At 32.1% G+C, this 18791-nt stretch overlaps 2 protein-coding genes across 3 annotated transcripts in view; one reads left to right on the top strand and one right to left on the bottom strand.

The window, feature by feature from the left end:
- The window catches only part of LOC123274987, a 231691-nt gene that overhangs the window by 107436 nt on the left and 105464 nt on the right, over window positions 1-18791 (top strand). For both annotated transcript variants that reach the window (XM_044742834.1, XM_044742833.1), the window contains exon 4: window positions 9394-9453. In XM_044742834.1, the coding sequence (XP_044598769.1) occupies window positions 9394-9453 (60 nt within the window). The remainder of the gene's footprint in view (window positions 1-9393; window positions 9454-18791) is intronic.
- Window positions 1381-5741, bottom strand: LOC123274988. Its single transcript, XM_044742835.1, has 3 exons — window positions 5419-5741; window positions 2676-2790; window positions 1381-2592 (listed from the first exon to the last, which is right to left on the bottom strand). Exons 1-3 carry the CDS (start codon window positions 5516-5518, stop codon window positions 1404-1406), a joined length of 1404 nt encoding a protein of 467 aa, XP_044598770.1. The 5' UTR covers window positions 5519-5741; the 3' UTR covers window positions 1381-1403.

Genomic DNA, 18791 nt, shown 5'->3' with positions numbered 1-18791 from the left:
ACTTATAGTCGAAAGTCTGGGTTTTATAGAGCTTACCGACTAACGTAATTATGCGGCCAGTCGGAAACTATTTAAATGTTTAAATTCCGATTCTAATAAGAGTTTAAGTAATAATACTAACAGTTATTGCGATGCTTCGACTTATAAAATACGCTGATAAAACTTGACCGAGTCGTATGGATTATTGGTGAAATCAAAACACTTTTATTTTTTTTTCCACATTTACTAAATAAATCATTTATTTTTACTGATAAAAAATATTTTTAATTTCAATTTTTGAAGCTATTTACAAACTTTAAAAAATTAAAATTGATTATAAAAAAAAAATGAACGCTGGCAAATGAAAAATGAATTTTGAAGTGCTATAAATCCGTAAGACGAAATAAAAAAATTTTCATTAACAATTTTGGGTATGACATCCAAAAAAAAAAAAGATATTTTATTGTGTGCTTATCACAAGCCTTCCCCAACTGCTTTAATATCCTATTTGAGCTTTTCCACGTACGTCGAAAAAAAGCAAGATAGTAGGAAAAAAGCTGAGTACAGTAGAGTATATATGTGAGTCAAAAATACGAGCGATATTGCGATGCTCAAAGAAAATAGAAAATGTAGCAGCGGTACTTGCAGCAGTAGTAGATCTGCTGGATACCAGATAGAAAGAGTCATACGCTTCAGCTCTACGCTCTATATACTATATACTATGGGCTATATAGCGCAGCTCTATATACTGTCAGCGGTCACAGTTAGAGGCTAAGACCTGGATTACGTCTGCTCTGAATAGGAAATTAAGTATTTGCTCTCTGTAACATCAAAATGTCTGGGGATTAACGAAGCGCATTAGCGTGAATCTTTTAAGCTTTCTTCATATCCTTTATGAACAAATATTTTCTGTTCATAAAAACTTATATTTTTATTATTATTATTATTATTATTATTATAACTATTTTTCACCTTTGATTCATAAATAACCAAAGACATGTTTATTCAACCCGGCATTACGGAGTTCTAGTCTGATTACTTTATTAAAACGCTTTTTTAATTTATTAACCCTACTTATTATTCAACAGCTTTTTTCATTCGCACTTTTCAGTAAATAGTAACACTTTTTATTTTATATTATTTTTAAAAAAATTTTTTTTTAAAACGTCTGGCATTTAAAAACGATGATGACTATTTCAAGTGGGGAGGTGTTACAAAATTTTGCATTTAAAATTTTTGCTTTTTTCTAGCATGTATATTTTTTCTTAATAAAATATGAAATCGAAATTTGTCATCTGTAAAATTTCACGAGTTAAATAATTAATATATTATTATTATTATTATTATTTATAAAAATTTTTAATCAGTTAGTCAAACATTTTATTTATTACACTCAAATATTTAAATATCTAACCACCATTTAATTAATTATCATTATCACCCTCATTATTATCTCGATTCTCGTTTTCGTAATTTTCCAGCTTGCTGACTTCCGCGTTGCCCACTTCCCCGATAATTATTTTGGTATTCATTAAATGAATATTTTCCAATGAACTTGTCAGAGTCCCCTTTTCCTTCTCTCTATCTCTATTCTCTTTATCACCAACTTTATTTTTTTCCCAGGGTGTTAACTCGTTTGGAATAATTCCAAGTGGTTGCCTTAAATCACCAGGCAATTCCAGAGACCAAAAACTCGGGCCGATAAAGAAAATCGGCATTAGCGGCCTTGTTTTCTTTAATTTATTATCGGTAATTGCTCGATTAGCATTTCCCGTCTTCACGTCTTTCTTAAAGTTATCAAAATCAAAATCAAGTGTTTTGTGCGTCAGCACTTTACCGACTGCAGAGTCAGTAAACTCGGGAGAAGATAATCCAGATCCAGAATCAGAATTATTAGCAGAAATCGGTCGAATGTGATTGGATAATATTTCCCGGAGGAATGTTGACGGCGGGGAGGTTACGCTCATGCCCCACCGATCGCTTGAAAAATTTGTCCCCGGCTCCGACAACTTGTTATCCTCGACCTCGGCTTCCACCCCCTCCTCCATTGCCTCATTCCCAGGTTCCTGTAGGTCCCCTTCATCCCACCGATTTATTTTTGGGATTTTATTTTTTTTTACTCCTGTCGTTCCTGAGCCGGGACGGGCTTGGATTTCTTTGAATTTATTCTCGTCTCTATCATCGGCCCTTGATACCGCGGCTAAAAAACCCGCCGGGGGATTTTTCATACTCATGCCCCACCGACCACTTTGCTTCTTCAACTCAATTCTTTCATCTCGGGTTAACCCGGTGGCTTGAGGAGCTCCTGACTTGGAAGAAGAATTATAGAATTTTTCAAAGTCAAATTTCGTGCTGAAAGTTCGTCGGCTTCCTTCACCCTCTGTCGGTTTATAGCGAGAAGAAAAATCTATTTCCGATAAATTCACCTCTGATTTTACACCTGATTCATCTTTAGATTCAGCAGTGGTGTCTTCGATACTCTTTTCATCGATTGTTTGCCATTTTTTTAATTGTTTCTGCGTTAGTTCTTTCATTTCTTTTTCCCATGCTTCGTGTTCTTTGTCCGGTTCGTTAATTTGGATTTTTATTTCTTTTTCCCATACTGGTGGAGGCCTAAAGGATCAAAAATACAAAATTTATTTAGTCTGCTTTTTTTTTTTATAATTTTATTTATTAAAAAAAATTAAAAATCTTACTTAGTACCCTCACTCTCCTCCAAAGGCTTCAAAGTGTGATTCTTCAGCCAATCCAAGTGATTTTTGAATTTCGAGTTTGCTAAATTTCTCCTCAACTGTCTCGACTCGACAAATTCTGAAACAGAATAATTAATTAAACTAAACTAAAGATGAAAATTATCTGGACCGTGAATAATTCTTCGCCGTCTAATTGAATAAATATTTGAGAGAGTTTAATTGTTAAGAAGGTTCTTCCCTGTAGAGTCTTTTACAGCTGTGCAAACGAGTTTTTATTGAGCGAATCGTGATCTCTCGAAAGAGCGGTACGTGAGGACACGACTCAGGGGAATAAGAAAATTTAACGTCAGACCCAAGTGAAAAGTGAATAGCAAAGGGCAATCAATCGCTCCAATATATCAATCACCCGTAAATGTCTTTAAATATTAGCATTCATGAAAATTTATATTCTAAAAATAAAAGTAACTAAATACATCGATAAAAATCTATTAGAATTTTATTGCTGTCAAATTGTAACAGTAAAGTAACCTTTTATTTTTTATTTATCAATTTTATTGAATCTGTTCTATTCAGTGAAGTGCTATCGAGATATTTAATTGCCGCCAACAATAAAGGCTTTGTAATCAGGTACAGTACTTCACTTCTACACCCACGCCAGTCGAGCTCACTTTAGTTTGTTATCCACTTTTATAATTTTAAACTCTTCGTCTCTTGGTAGAGCGAAATTCTCGTACATTGTAGTGTTTCACACTTGACAACCTTTTCGCAATTGCTAACGTGTCATAATTTTACGTTCGCACGTTTTTGCCACTTGATTTATTTTTATTACCTCCCTGTTTCATCCTATAGTCTTTTTCTTGTATAACGAAATTTTTTATTAAAAAAAATTAGGAAAGCGGTTGACCCTGAAGGCCATCCCTGCAACTTCCCACTACTTTCGTAATTAAGCGCTCAAAATTGCACGTATTACAATTTTGAGTTCGAAGAGCTCAAAAATATAATTTTTGTGTAGTTTTGAGCTCTCCGAGCTCAAAAGTCTGATATAAGTTTAATAAAACACTATTTTTTGAATTTTCGAACCGCAATAACTTTTGAATGAATAAACCGATTTTCACGCGGTTGGCGGCATTCGACGCAGTTTTTTGAATTCTATGATACAATTTTCAACACAAATTGATAATACCGGAAGTTTCGGTGTAATTCGAAAAAAACACTTTTCGATTTCTTTCGTCAACGATAACTCACGAACGAATCAACCGATTTTGACCAGATTGATGGCGATTGACGTGGTTTTTTGATAAGAGCTGATTAGTTTTTGGAATTGATCGGTCGAGCCGTTTAAAAGTTATTAAAAAAAAACCACATTTGGAAAAATTTTTTTTCGCAGTTTTTTTAAGATTTCTCAAAATCTATTGGTCCGAATCGGTCTAAATTGTATTCAAAATCTAAGTTTAGTCGAACCCTTTCGAATGGCACCAACCGCGATCAAATCGGTCAAGCCGTTCAAAAGTTATGAGAGGTTTACATACATCCAAACATACATACACCCACCCACACACACACACACACACACACACACACACACACACACACACACACACACACACACACACACACACACACACACACACACACACACACACACACACACACACACACACACACACACACACACACACACACACACACACACACACACACATACAGACATAGTGACACCCTCGCGGGAATAGTCAGGGAAGCTTCCTAGGACCTCAAAACGTCGAGATTTGATGAAAACTTGATTTTCGAAAAACGGGGTAAAACCAATAACTTTCCGATTTTTGAAAATTTTCAATTTTCTTAGCGGGAAGTTAAAAATTGTTCAGTTCAACTAAAAAACATTTATTTTTTTATTTTTACTTAATTCGATACTTTTTAATCATTGAAGATTTTCAACAAAATAAAAATAAGCATAAAAAACGTCTTTAACTTCTTTAGACTTTAAATTTACGAAGAAAATAGTATTATGTACCGCGGAATCAATATCATGGAGCTTAACGTCAATGTCTTACTTCTAAGTTATATATCAGGAATTGTAAAAAGTCGACCCACTTTCAGTGCAAAAAAAAAAAAGAATATTTTATTCCGATATAGACGGTTTAATTTTTTTAAAAAATATTATTAATACTTGACTTTGTTCCATTAAGACTGTTTATAAATTAATATATAAAGAAATAAAGTTAAATACATATAAATAATTTTATTCTACTCGCAAAATCCACTTTCGTGCTGCTGTATGCTATTAAGTTTTTGTGTCGTTAATAATAAAAGAGCATTAATATTTTAGAGCTAGTTGAATGCTGCTAAAAGTCCCAGTTATAAATATTGACTTGCGAGGTTAATTTATTGATACATCGATGCATAGGGAACATATTAGATACTGTAAAATTCATAAGTTTTTTATACAACGCATTGTATCATGAAATCATTTATTCGCAAGCTAAATATAAAGCTGATAGGTCATGCAAAATGAATTATACAAAAATTTTATTTGAGAATAAAAAATATTTTTTCATTTCACATAAATTCACACGTTATAACTTATAACTTATGAATAAATATTTGAAGAATAAAATAACATACTAAATAATAAATTAAATAAAATGATTGGATTATACAGCGGTGGTTTAAAATTATGAAGCCATTTTATTAAAATATGAGCGCGAGCGTGGAAACGGTATTGAAATAATCTTAATCGGCTTACCGGGTAAATCCCCAGAATAGGAAGCTGAAGTTGTTAACAAAAGGACGTTGAAAGTGATGAATGCGGTAATCCACGCGTGATAACTGAGTCTTCTAGTCATCTTGATCACTCGAATGCGCCTGCCAGTATACACATATTTAATGACTTATACAGTATACGACATACAATATCTGTAGATTAATACCAATACACTCAGCCTCGGATTACATGCTGGGTCATAAGGTGGAAGTGCTACAGAGAGAGTTTTAGTTTATAGTGCAATCAAAAGCATGAGACTCGATCTGTTTAATATCGCTCGGTATTCATTTCGATCATGACAATTTATTAATTTTAACTGCCAGTAAAACCAACTAAGAATTAGTTTTAGATTTTGTTTTTTAATCTATAAACAGTAATTGCTTTTTAACGACAGCTTGACAAATAAATAAAATACTTTGTTAGAAATAAATAAATAATATTTATTTAATTGTTGAGAAATACGTTTAAAATCTTAAAACCTGCTCATATTATTTCAAATTACGCGCGCTTACTTATGCGCCTTCTATGTACGTCATTTCCCGTATCGCCAACATTAGAACAAAGAAAACGGATCTAAAAATTTTGTTTTAGCGCTATTTTTTTTACTGATCGTATTTTGAATCTGAAAAAAATTTATAATATAAAAAAAAAGGTGCATTTTTAGATTGTCAGAATAAAATTTATCTAAAAAATTTTGAAGAGACGTGAAAATAAATTGAGTAAAGTTTTCATGTGTGTATGATATTTTGAGATAAAGTCGTATATTTTATTTTTTATACGTTATAAAAGTTTAAATAAATATTTTATATTTTTAGTCGACTGTAAAATTTAGCGAGTAACGAAAACAAGTTAATAGTTTGATGTGAAAAGACTTTCAATAAAATTTTTAGAGCTTGTATTTGACGAGTAACTTGCTTTTATTTTAACAACAAAATTCATACATTTTTTATGATTTAGTATCGAAAATTCAGTAGCAATACCAAATAAATAAATAATAAAAAGTGTGGATGCGTGTAAACGTGCTATGTACAGAGTATTGATTTTACAATCGGCGAATTCAAGTATAAAAACGACGGACACAGGATCTCGGGTGAAGGACGAAGGGTTTCACTATAAAGTGGATCCGTAAGAATAAGTTCCGTGTAGGAAAAGTTTTAAGGCGACTCTCAATTGGAGCATGATTCCATACACTTTGAAACTCAATCTTGCTAGTACGGGTTGCGAGCACTTGAGAGTTATGTTCGTGAGAGCATATCGAGGACTTTTGAAATTCGACAAAGACGTGTCGTCTTGCCATTGTCCTCTGACACTGTATACTCCTTCGTTTGCTGTTCAACTCTTTCAATCCCGAGAAGAATTTCTCTTCTTTATCGAAGAATTTACAATTTGTTGTTCCTGTTGATCGTCGGGAAAATAGAGATCTAATTTAAAACAATACGACAGATGATATTGTTGTCACATGATACTATCTTGAGAACAAACAAATAAAGATTACAAAAATTTTATCTTTTATTGTCATTTTAATTTTTCTGAAAGAACAATCAATTAAATCATTTTTCCGGGAGTCATTTTATCAAAAGTTCATTTGTTAATTTTTGACTCATCAATCAAGGGTAATATTTTATCTAAAAACAAATAAATTAAAATTAAACTCGAATTGACAAAATGAAATTGATGTAAAATATATATTTTGATATAAATCTATTAAAATGTCATTTAATATTAGCAGTCTGTGGTTTTTGGTTTCGACAGTCATGTTAATTTTCTTTGTGTGTACAACAAACTCTTGTCAACAAATTTTAAAGCTATTAATATTCATTTGACAGCTCATGGTATCAGCACTGGCATCGATATCAGTATAAAAATAAAATAGCTGATTCATAAATTGCAATTATTATAAAATAACAAAGAGTGGGTATGGTTATTGTTATTGTAATAAAAAAAATACGCAAGTGAAAAGAAAAAAAAAGAGATATAAAACGAACCCACCAAACCGAATTCTATTGATATAGTTTGATGAATAGTAAAGATAAGCGTGACAGTTTGATCGAATTGTTCTTCCATTATTTATTGTCTTTCTGAGCGCACTGGAATTCAAAACTCATCATTCATTGCATATTCATGTGTGTGTGTGCATGATTTAGCATAAAATAACTAAAAATATGTACTTTACTTCACTCTACTTTATTCTATGGAATTAAATTGTTGATTTTATTCAAAAATCTAAATGATAAAAAAAATGAATAATCAAAGACAGTAATTTAATTTTCATGGGAGGGAAATAAGCCGGATTTTACGTGACTGACATTACGTATTAGACATTAATAATGAATTTTCCAATTATGATTCCATCGGTTTATTTCGAGCAACAATACACAATTTATTCAATATATGATACACTGATCGATAGACAGTAACTGTAGTCACACATTTCCTTTTCCAATTTTCAATTTATTTTCCAACGCGCTGCAGTACGGCACTGAGTCCGAAGGACCAACCAGCGATTCGCTGTCAATAGCGTATCAAAACGTCACGGGCTTTACGACAAAGTCTTTACTACTATTTTATTATCGTACATTTTTATACTTGACATAAGAAGATTATTACCATTACGATACATTATTTTCTTCCGTATTTTCATTTCTTCATTTATCGATCCTACAATAACTGAAACAATAAAACTGCCTTTTTGCCTATAAAAATAAAATTATATATTTTGAATTTTAATTTAGTCTTATCTTTTAAATACTTCACTTTCCCATTAATTACAAAAATGGTTTATTATTTTTTTATGCTAAGAATTACCTGGCGAAATAGGCAATGAAAAATTTAATCAAACAAAGGAATAATTAAATTTTTATAATTCGGAAAAAATTATTAACTTACTATTTTTCTTTTGAATAAAAAAAATTAGGAAAACGGTTGACCCTAAAGGCCATCCCTGCAACTTCCCGCTGATTCTGTTAATACCTGGGTGCTTAAAATTGCACCTACAAAGTTTTTGAGCTCTTCGAGCTCAAAAATAGAATCTATGTGTTGTTTTGAGCTCTCCAAGCTCAAAAAGATACCTTTTCTATGCTTTGAGCTCAAAAGTCTGATAAAAGTTTCATAGAACACTATTTTTTGAATTTTCAAACCGCAATAACTTTTAGTGGGAAGTTGAAAAGTCAATAAAAATTTTTTTTTAATTACTTTTTATCAAAAATTTGTCTAAATTTCACAAACAAATTTAATTGTAATAAAAAAATCCTATAATTGGTAAAAAGAAACGGACATAAAATATATAATTTTGCAATTTTAAAGAAAAACTTTTTTAACTAAAACAAGACAAACAATTTAAAGTTTGATTGGATAAAAAAGTCCAGCAATAAAATCTCATATTTCTCTCGCTCACACTCACAACAAGCAAACGAAAAAACGACAACTATTTCGACAGAATTAAAAAGTTTTAAAGAATAAGTCTCAACATCTTTATACCTATATATGGATATATATGTCCGTCTATTTAGCTTTCGGCAATGCTTCAGGGAAGCGTATCGAGGTATAACCACACCTCGGGCAATGGCATAAATTTCTCGTACGTAGCGTACATAATGCCTCACATAATACCCCTTGTGTTTACACTCACTTCTGTGTGATGTGAGCCCGAGTGTGTGGGTATAATGCCTGTGTTGACTTGTCCCCAGTGCTGGCCTCACCCTCACTCTCACCCTTTCTCATCGAGGGAGTCTAGCTGCAGAACGTTAACCTGGCCCCCGCTGTCTGCTTTATTAGGTCGGCGCTGCGTTTGTTCCGCCAAAATTATTGCCCATGTTCGATTCTAAATTAACTGAGATCGGTGAGGAACGGGTCCAGAGAGTCCGCCGCTGATTATTATTGTTAATTATTACCCCACGTTATTAATGTCTTTTAATATAAATTTATGTTTATTTATTTTCTCTTTTGTTTATGTTACAGCCGACAATATTTGGAACCGTAGCGTCCGACCTTAATCCCAAGGATGGCAACAGTCGAAGGGTAAGTCTGCTTATTTTAAGCAATGCTTTTTCCACTTTTTTAATAAGCTCTTTTTAAGTAATTAGCGCCATTAAAATGTTCATTTTATTTTATGAGAGCATCAAAAAAAAAAATTAATGCTTTTCTTCGTGCAAACAAACAAGTTAATTATTTTAATTATTTGATAATTCTTTTAAAAAAAGTTTTCGCACTGAAAAAAAAATTACTTGAATCAAGAGTACATTATCTTTGATCGATATTTAAAAATATTTAGAATATTTTTAAAATATCTTATGGTAAAATGTAAAAAAAATTTAATTGGAGAATTAAAAAAAAAAAATGAGACGCACTTTAGTCTAAAATAGAAATTGAAAGCTAGAAGATTTAAACTCGTGAAATAAAAAAAACTAAATGTCAGAATGTATTTTCTGACGAGACAGAAATATTAAAAGTCATATAACAGGTTCATGCGCGGAATAAATTTGTCTGAAGCGAGTAATGAGTAAAAATCGTCGCCAAGTTTACTACTCTCGAGTCTGAGCCGTAACGTACGTTGATACGCGCTGAAGGTTAGGATAATTAAAAGTTATGGCCATATCAAGTACCGGAGTTTTCACCCTCTGATCTCATTTTTTTCCACATTTATTATTTTTAATTTTCCCCTAATTGTCAAGAATTTTTAATTTTAATTAAATTTACAAGCACCTTTTTCCAAATATTTTTTGTTTAACCTGCGAAATACTAAATTATTACTCCACTACTAATTATTTCTTAATTATAATAATTACCGGGGAAAAATCATAAACTCGCGGTATTTATTTTAATTATAAAAACAACCTACAACGTTTTTATACTTGAAAAATTCTTTTATTTTTGTTCCAATAAATGAAAAGTCGCCTCAATTTTGAGACGGTCGTTATCGGCTGTCATCTAGGCGAAGATCCCAGACAGACTGAGGGTCAGGAGAAAGTAAAAGACGATCCAGAGATTAACGGCCGGGTATAGCGTGTGCGACGGGTAGTTTGTAACAATTAGTAGATGAGATAATGCAACGGCTGTCTCTTTTGGTATCTATCGGCGGACTGAACTCGATACCCTTGCCCCCTTTCTCGCCGTTACACACGTATGCACACACTTACACAATTGTGCTATACCGTAGGCAACGATACCGACCACACGATCCATCGATTTGGTGATATGGCCCTTGAGAACTATCGTTCCCAATTACCGGCTCACCTAAGCATCCTTCGGATCTCTCAAGTACCCTTGATATATATATTATCAATAGCCCTTAATGTCTGTACATGTCTATTAGTCTTGTAATTCCACTAAAAATGAATCCCTACCATAACTTACTAATTCAATAAAAATAACTCTTTTAGAAAAAGCTTTGTAGCTTACTCATTAATTTTTCTTACTACACGGAAAGAAAATTATCGGAACTATTCCTATACCATTATGGGAATGGTTCCCATAATGATATAGGAATAATTCCTATACTATTATAGAAACTGTTCCTATATCATTATGGGAACTAATCCCATAACATTATGGGAACTATTCCTATAATATTATGGGAATGGTTTCCATAATGCTATAGGAATCATTCCTATACTATTATAGGAATGGTTTCCATAATTTATGGGAACCATTCCCATAATAGTATAGGAATGGTTTCCACAACATATAGGTTTAAATCCTACATGGAAAAAAAAAATTGGGGCTGCCGCATGATACATTCTTGTGGAAGATACATGACTTTTATATGACAGCAACATGATTTTCATGTGGCAGGCAATAATAATTAAAACAACAATAATGATTAAATAATAATCATAATAATAATTTATATTATTAAGAGAATAAGAACAATTTTGTCTGCTGGATAGTCACATGATGAAATCGATTTTTTAGTGAAATTTAGTGTCATTGCAAAGGACTTGACATGAATTTGTGCCTTTTTAAGGTTTCATATCATTCTCGTCGATACTCAATTTATGATGATAGTCAATTTATAATAGATATTTAGGTTGCATTCGAAAATGCTCTATCTCTAAACATATAATTGAGAAATGACCTTTTATCTTGGGAACTATTGACATTTTTAAAGATATAAGCTCATATTGATGTTACACTCATCGAGACCTTTCATTTGAGTACCCACATCAATTTTTTATATATTTTATATATTTATATATATTATACAGGGTGTCCCAAAAGTCACGGACGCCATTGTAGCATCTGATGAAAAAAATAATTCTGAGACGAAAAGTCCTTAGCCATTTTTCAATTAACCGCATAGATAATTAATTATTAATTAAAAATAACGTCTCTTTATTTGTTAGAGAGCGCCAGTGTCCAGTAAAGTATGTGCCAAACAAAGACACAACTAACTGTATGACTAACTAGTTTCTATAGCTAACGTAGTCACACATATTTACTTACACATTCACACGTGCAAGCGTCTTCGTTGGAACGCACTTGACTTGACACTAGCCTTCTCTCTTTAACGCATAAAAGGAGGTTATTTTAATTAATAATTAATTATCTATGCGTCTGATTAAAAAATAGCTAAGGACTTTTCGTCTCAGAATTATTTTGTTTATCAGATGCTACAATGGCGTCCGTTACTTCTGGGACACTCTGTATATATGTATATATGGAAAATATATCAAAAATGCATATAGGTACTCAAATGAAAGCTCTTGATGAATGTAACATCGGGATGAGCTTATATCTTCAAGAATGTCAATAGTTTACCAGATACAAGGTCATTTCTTCATTATGTATCTAGACACAGAGCATTTTCGAATGCAGTCTAAATTCTTATTATAATTAATTGACTATTGGTGAGAATGATATCAAACCTTGAAAAGGCACAACTCCAAGCAAAAACCCATTTTATCACATAAATACACTGGCCACAAAATTTTCCTTATTCTCTTAATAATATAGATTATTATTATTATTATTATTATGATTATTATTATTATTATTATTTAATTATTATTGTTGTTTTAACTATGATTGCCTACAACATGAAAATCATGTGGCTGCCCCAATTTTTTTTCCGTGTATATATTATAGAAATCATTTTGAACTCACTCCGCACGAAGATTTTATCTTTATTTTATTTTGAGAATGATTCCCATAATGGTATAGGAATGATTCTTATAATATTCTAGGAATCCTTCCTATACCATTATGGGAATAGTTCCCATAATGATATAGGAACCATTACTATATCATTATGGGAATATTTCCCATAATATTATGGGAATGGTTCCTATAATTGTATAGGAATCATTCCTATAATTATAGAAACCATTCCTATACCATTATGGGAACCATTCCCATCATTATGGGAAATTTTCCCAGAATTATCGGAAAATTTCCCATAATTATGGGAACAGTTTCCATAATTCATGGGAGCAGTTCCTATAATTGCCTGGGAACTGTTCCCATAAAATTATGGGAATAGTTCCCATATTTTTCTTTCCGTGTAAATACAGGTATATCAAAAAAATTTATTATTTAGAATACTGAAAAAAAATCAATTGTAATTCATTATTTTCACTAATTTTTTGAAATAATTTTTACAATTTTTTTTAGTATGAGATTTTAAATACTTCAATTATAATTTTAATTCAAACCTTTGACAAATAATTTTGACAGTTTAAAAAAAATAATAACAAATTACTCTAAGATGAAGACAAATCTACCATAGAGCCTAATCCTAATCTCTTATCCCAGTGAGCGATGAGCTACAATATCTATAGCCATCATTTTCGGCAATTGAGCTATCTTCTTACCCGTATCATTATTATCGCAGTAATTATTATTATCTCGGTAATCATTATTATTCAGCATTGTAGCTCTAGCTTCTAACTCCTGGCCTATCCGATGTCTGACGAGCCAATTAAGTCCAAACAAACTGCACGTCGGATGGATTTACGCGACTGACAATAGACCACGTTGGACTTTAATGCCCGACGGTGACGCGACAAATGGCGCCGGATCGTGGACCCAGTGACCTCTCACGGCGGCGTCGGTGAACTTCCACGCTCATTACATTCTGACCGTATATACAACCCTGTTTTCGGGCTATTTGTTTAACTGTCCTTTTATTGCGTACGGTCCAGTGTTTGTGATACATTTAACAGGATCCACTTCATAAATGGTTTCAACAGGTTTAATCAATTTAAAGTATTGAGAATAAAAGGTTAATCTTTCAAAAAATAACATACCTTTCAATTGAATTAATTTTGCAGAGCTATTGAGTTTGTGGTTGCCGGTTTGAGTTCGAATTATCTAAATTTATTATCTCCATTTAGATTATTCTGCAGTAGACACTGCATCTCTTTTAGTTGGATAATAAAGACGTTTATTACCACTGTTACTGCTGGTAGCCTACGGGAAAATGTCCATAATAAATGCTTTGAATTTACTAGATAAACAAACAAACAAAAATAACCTCGAAGATTTTTTTTTATTCACGTTTGAGATTTTAATTTTTTAACAGTGTAATTTTGAAACTTTACGATAAAAAATCATTTTTTTATTATTAAATAATTCATAAATTTTAGATATTTTATCCTTCATAAATTTTTTATATATTCCCTGAAGTTAAAAATTTTTTACAAACGCAAAAATCCAGCTTTCAACTGCGTTAAATCCTACTTCTTCAAACAAAGCAAACAAAAGCGTTAAGCCGAAACAAAGTTAAGTAAAAACAACATATAAATAAATTAACCAAAGTAATGAAACAACAAACACCTCATCGCTCTTAGTTATTACTCTTAGTTTATCACTCTTAGTTATTTAAGCATCACAATTAATATTTATCTAAGCTTGCCCCTTAAGTCCATAGAAATAATAACCCCGCTGGGAGTTAATATTTCCGCAATCAATTTATTCAAATGAAACAGCATTAAAGAGGAAGTACAAATGGAGTTTCTCGAAGGAAAGAAATATTAAGCCCTCTAGCGGTCGCGTGGTGGGTTCTTAAATGTTTTTCTTATTTAGTTGGTCTTGAACCCCAGGAGCAGACGATACGAAGGAAGAGGTTCCTTTCGCTCGGCTCAGAGCCTCCTCCTACTGGCACGTCATCGTGAAAAGGTGAAAATGTTAAACGATAAATTAAAGAGGCTCACGAAAAGCCGAGGAAAATGAGGGTGAGGGCGAGGCCAAGGGTGAGGGTGAAACTTTGGTCTTTGCCCGCTGGCGAAAACAACACAACTACATCTACACTTAGTGTTTAAGTTACCTTATACCTTTTCCCTTTACTTAACAACTTTTTTCTATTTTCTCTTTACTTAATCCCTCGAGCAGCAAAGTAGTCGACCTTCTCTTTCACATTTATGAAAACTTGTAATTACAGCACTAAATTTCCATACATTTATTTACCAACTCTGCGTGCAAGTACTCAAGATATTACTTTGAGGATTTTTAACATCAAGATTTTCATTTAAATCATCAAAATTTCGAGCTTTTTTATTTTTTTTCATCAAGTGCTCACTCGGGAGTTTCGTTTAGAAAAAAAAAATTTATTTCTTCGCTAAAAATATGCTTTGAATCCTAAAATAATTATATTATAATTTTAAACTAATATTTCAATTAAAAAAACTTTTAAAAAAATTTTCCTCCAACTTGGCTTAGAAAATTTTTATAACATTTTTTCAAAAAAAAATATAAACATTTACTTTTTAGTTAAATTTTTCTTGTACAAAAAAATGATTCAGAGAAAAATTTTCACACAAGATCATAAAGAAATTTACGATAATTTTAAACTTGAAAACTTTTTTACATCTTTATTTAAACAGTTTCATTGAAAACTGATTAAAAAGTTTTAATAGATAATAACACTAAAGAAGATGAGTTACGAAAATCAAAAAAATTGAACACTAGTTCGACATTAGGATTTTTTTATAGTCCGAAAATGGTTGTACTTCATCCGACGAAAGTTTCGGTAATAAAGTAAATGTAGAATGAGGATGTAAATGTAGATCGGTAACTGATCTTATAAAATAATACATTGGTGATATTATGTGCATTTTTAGTGTCGGTAAAAAATACCGTGAATTGTAAAAAAGTATCCCAAGAATTTATCGATAGCGCTGGGGTTTCTATGACGAGGAAGAAAGAAAGAAATAGCGTGCATACTTCTTTTCTATACATACATATATTTATTTAATAGTAGTAGAGTGTACGGTTGTCGAGCCACGAAGGCACTCGTTGAGGGAAATTGCCTGGCAGCAGCAGCTGTTACGTATTTTTACCTTTTTCATCCACATCCACTCGGGCTGGTGTAAAGGAGACCCAAGAAAATCTAAAACTCGGAAAATAAAAACTACCTTCATCCATAAAAACCGATAATGAGTATCTAAAAGTTTTAAATACGCTGATGTTTACATCCATTACATTTTGATTCGACTTTTTTAAGTATCAGTAAATACTCAAGTGCTTTGTAAAAAAAAGTTTATGGCTATTTTTTTTTTGAAAATATGAAATTTTATTTTTATTTAAAAATCGCAATACAAAAATTCTTCACCTTTTTTTTCAGTTAATATTTAATCTGTATGTTTATTTTTAATTTTCAATGCATTCAATTTTATATTTGTACTTGGATTGAATAAAAAATAATAAACAATGTAATTCATCATTTCGTCACAGCTTAATTTTTCAATATTTCAACTCGGATATTTATTTTAAAATATTTATATATATTTATACATAAAAATTTTATGTTTGTACAACTTTTCGGAACACAGATAAATAATTTAGCTTTTGCAGATGAGCGAGTTTATTCTAGCAAATGCAAGTAAATAAATCCTCAACTCTCAATTACAGATGGGTGAAATAGCGTGAACAATATCAACAGAAAGCATTCGAATGGTAATTTTCTTTGCATTAGGATGCATCGTGAATCATACTCGTGCCAGAGTTAACATTAACGTTACCGCGGCTTCAAATGAATAGAAATAGGAATGAAAAATAAATATAAATATAAAAACGCTAACACAACACGGATTATTATACACGCCGGGACATATTGCTCAATAAATCTTTGAGCGGGACGACGAAAGAGCTTTACAAATATATTTCGCAAGTCGACTCAATAAATTACAGGGTAATAATGGCTAATGTAATTCAATAGCTTTTTTTTTTTTTTAGTTTTTTTAATTTTATTGTCCTCATGGTTTATGGATACGGATGTTTTTGATTTGATTAATTTTACTCGCAAATTTCTAGTGGTGTTTTTGGTACAAATTAACAAGAAATTTTTTTGGCAAGAATCAATTATTAAAATTAATAAATGAGTCTTTTAATTAATTCAAAAATCAATTTTTCAACTTTAAATTTATTCAATCAAAATAAAACATGATGTACTTTAAAAACAAAATTATTTTTTCAACAAAAATTTATCAAAATTAATGAAAAGTTTTTTAATAGATTAAAAAAACAATTTTCAACCTTCAAAAAAACAATATCAAAAATTCTAATGAATGTTTTTCTAAACTACAATAAATTACTTTTTAATTCAGATATGCAGGCTGAAATGACCATTTAAAAATATTTAACAATGCCTAATTTTGGCAAAGCAGGTTCTAAATCGGCTTAGTATAATATGATCATCATCATTTACTCATAATAATATTCTAAACACTGCCATAAAATAACTTTAATGATAACAAAGCTCAAAATATGAAAAAAGAGAGTTTAACAGAGCGCAGATGGTATCAGCAGAGCATGTGTTTAGGCGGTGATTGTGATGCTGATGGCGATGCTGTTGCTGATGCTGATGATGATGATGATGATGATGATACAGTTAGGTTAGGTTACTATTCTCGTGTAGGCGGTTATATAACTTGGTGGAAGGGCTGGAGCAGTGGGTACCGGCATTTAGCTGCGGGCATCAAGGTAATTTGTCATCTGCAGTGAAACGGACGTGGTGCAGCTAGCGATCTGCTCGTTTGATGGGCCTAGATTAATTAGCTTAGCTAGAGAGAGTTTGATGATGCAGACTGAGCAGGGTACCAACGATCATCGGAACGTGGATCGTCCGTCGGTACGGCTATACTTGATACTCGGTGTTACACGTGAATTCCCAGCTTATATCCATATATTAACTTATGCAAGCATGTAATCCGATTAATCCACATTTAAGTGAGTTTATAAAATAAAAATCTTGAGTGTTTACAGCAGTGTGGTCGGTGCAGACAGCTTGGATGAAAAAAAAAGTTGTGTTGTTTAATCTGTTAGTTCGTAATTCCGATTTGTTTTTCCGCGGAATAACGCACGGACGTACAGCGAGCAAAAAATATTATTTAAACAAAAAATATGTGGATAAATGAAATACATTTAGTATTTCCAGAGTGGAGGCTTTAGTGCTTGACCAAGTGGAAGATACGTTCCAATGTTCACCGGCGAGTTTTCTCCCTTTGTTTTATTTTTCTCACTGCTACCAGCTCCCGCTTTTCGTTCTGCAAAGCCGCAGCGCCAGACATACTGATCAACCCAGTTTTGTTGGCAATAGCTGAATTTCAAGATCCATTTTCATCGGCTTTGTTCTATCCGGCTGTAATAGATCTAAACGATGTTCCATGCCACGTTGATACTACAGAGAGAGCTACTGATTAAATACAATCTCATTTTATCCCATTAAACTCTACTTTTGTGAACGCATTTTCTTTTTTTATTCGCGACACAAAAAATATCTTGTTTATTTGCAACCACCAAAGGAAACGAAAATTAGTCCTTGAGATTTACATACTCATTTAAATACTTCAGTCTTTTGTTCAAAGTTAGGAACAAAAAAGCCTAATTGATATTTGTATCTAATGTTTATGAAATACACAAGGACAAATTGAAAATTGTAACAAGAGTTTAATTTTTGCATTTAAAATTTTTGAAACCATTTGGGCCAGTGATTTCACCTGAGAGGAAGTGTTGCATTACATTATTTCTAACTTCCCGCTAAGAAAATTGAAAATTTTCAAAAATCGGGAAGTTATTGGTTTTACCCCGTTTTTCGAAAATCGAGTTTTCATCAGATCTCGACGTTTTGAGGTCCTAGGAAGCTTCCCTGACTATCCCCGCGAGGTTGTCACTATGTCTGTATGTGTGTGTGTGTGTGTGTGTGTGTGTGTGTGTGTGTGTGTGTGTGTGTGTGTGTGTGTGTGTGTGTGTGTGTGTGTGTGTGTGTGTGTGTGTGTGTGTGTGTGTGTGTGTGTGAATCACTTATAACTTTCGAACGGTTGAACCGATTCCATCGCGGTTGGTGCCATTCAAAAGGGCTTCGCCAAACTTAGATTTCCTGAGAATTTGAACCGATTCGGACCGATAGATTTTGAGAAATT

The sequence above is a fragment of the Cotesia glomerata genome, linkage group LG1 (assembly GCF_020080835.1).
Source record: "Cotesia glomerata isolate CgM1 linkage group LG1, MPM_Cglom_v2.3, whole genome shotgun sequence".
Classification (NCBI taxonomy): Eukaryota; Metazoa; Arthropoda; class Insecta; order Hymenoptera; family Braconidae; genus Cotesia; species Cotesia glomerata.
Note: the sequence above shows the minus strand (reverse complement) of the source record. Positions and strands in the feature narration are given on the sequence as shown.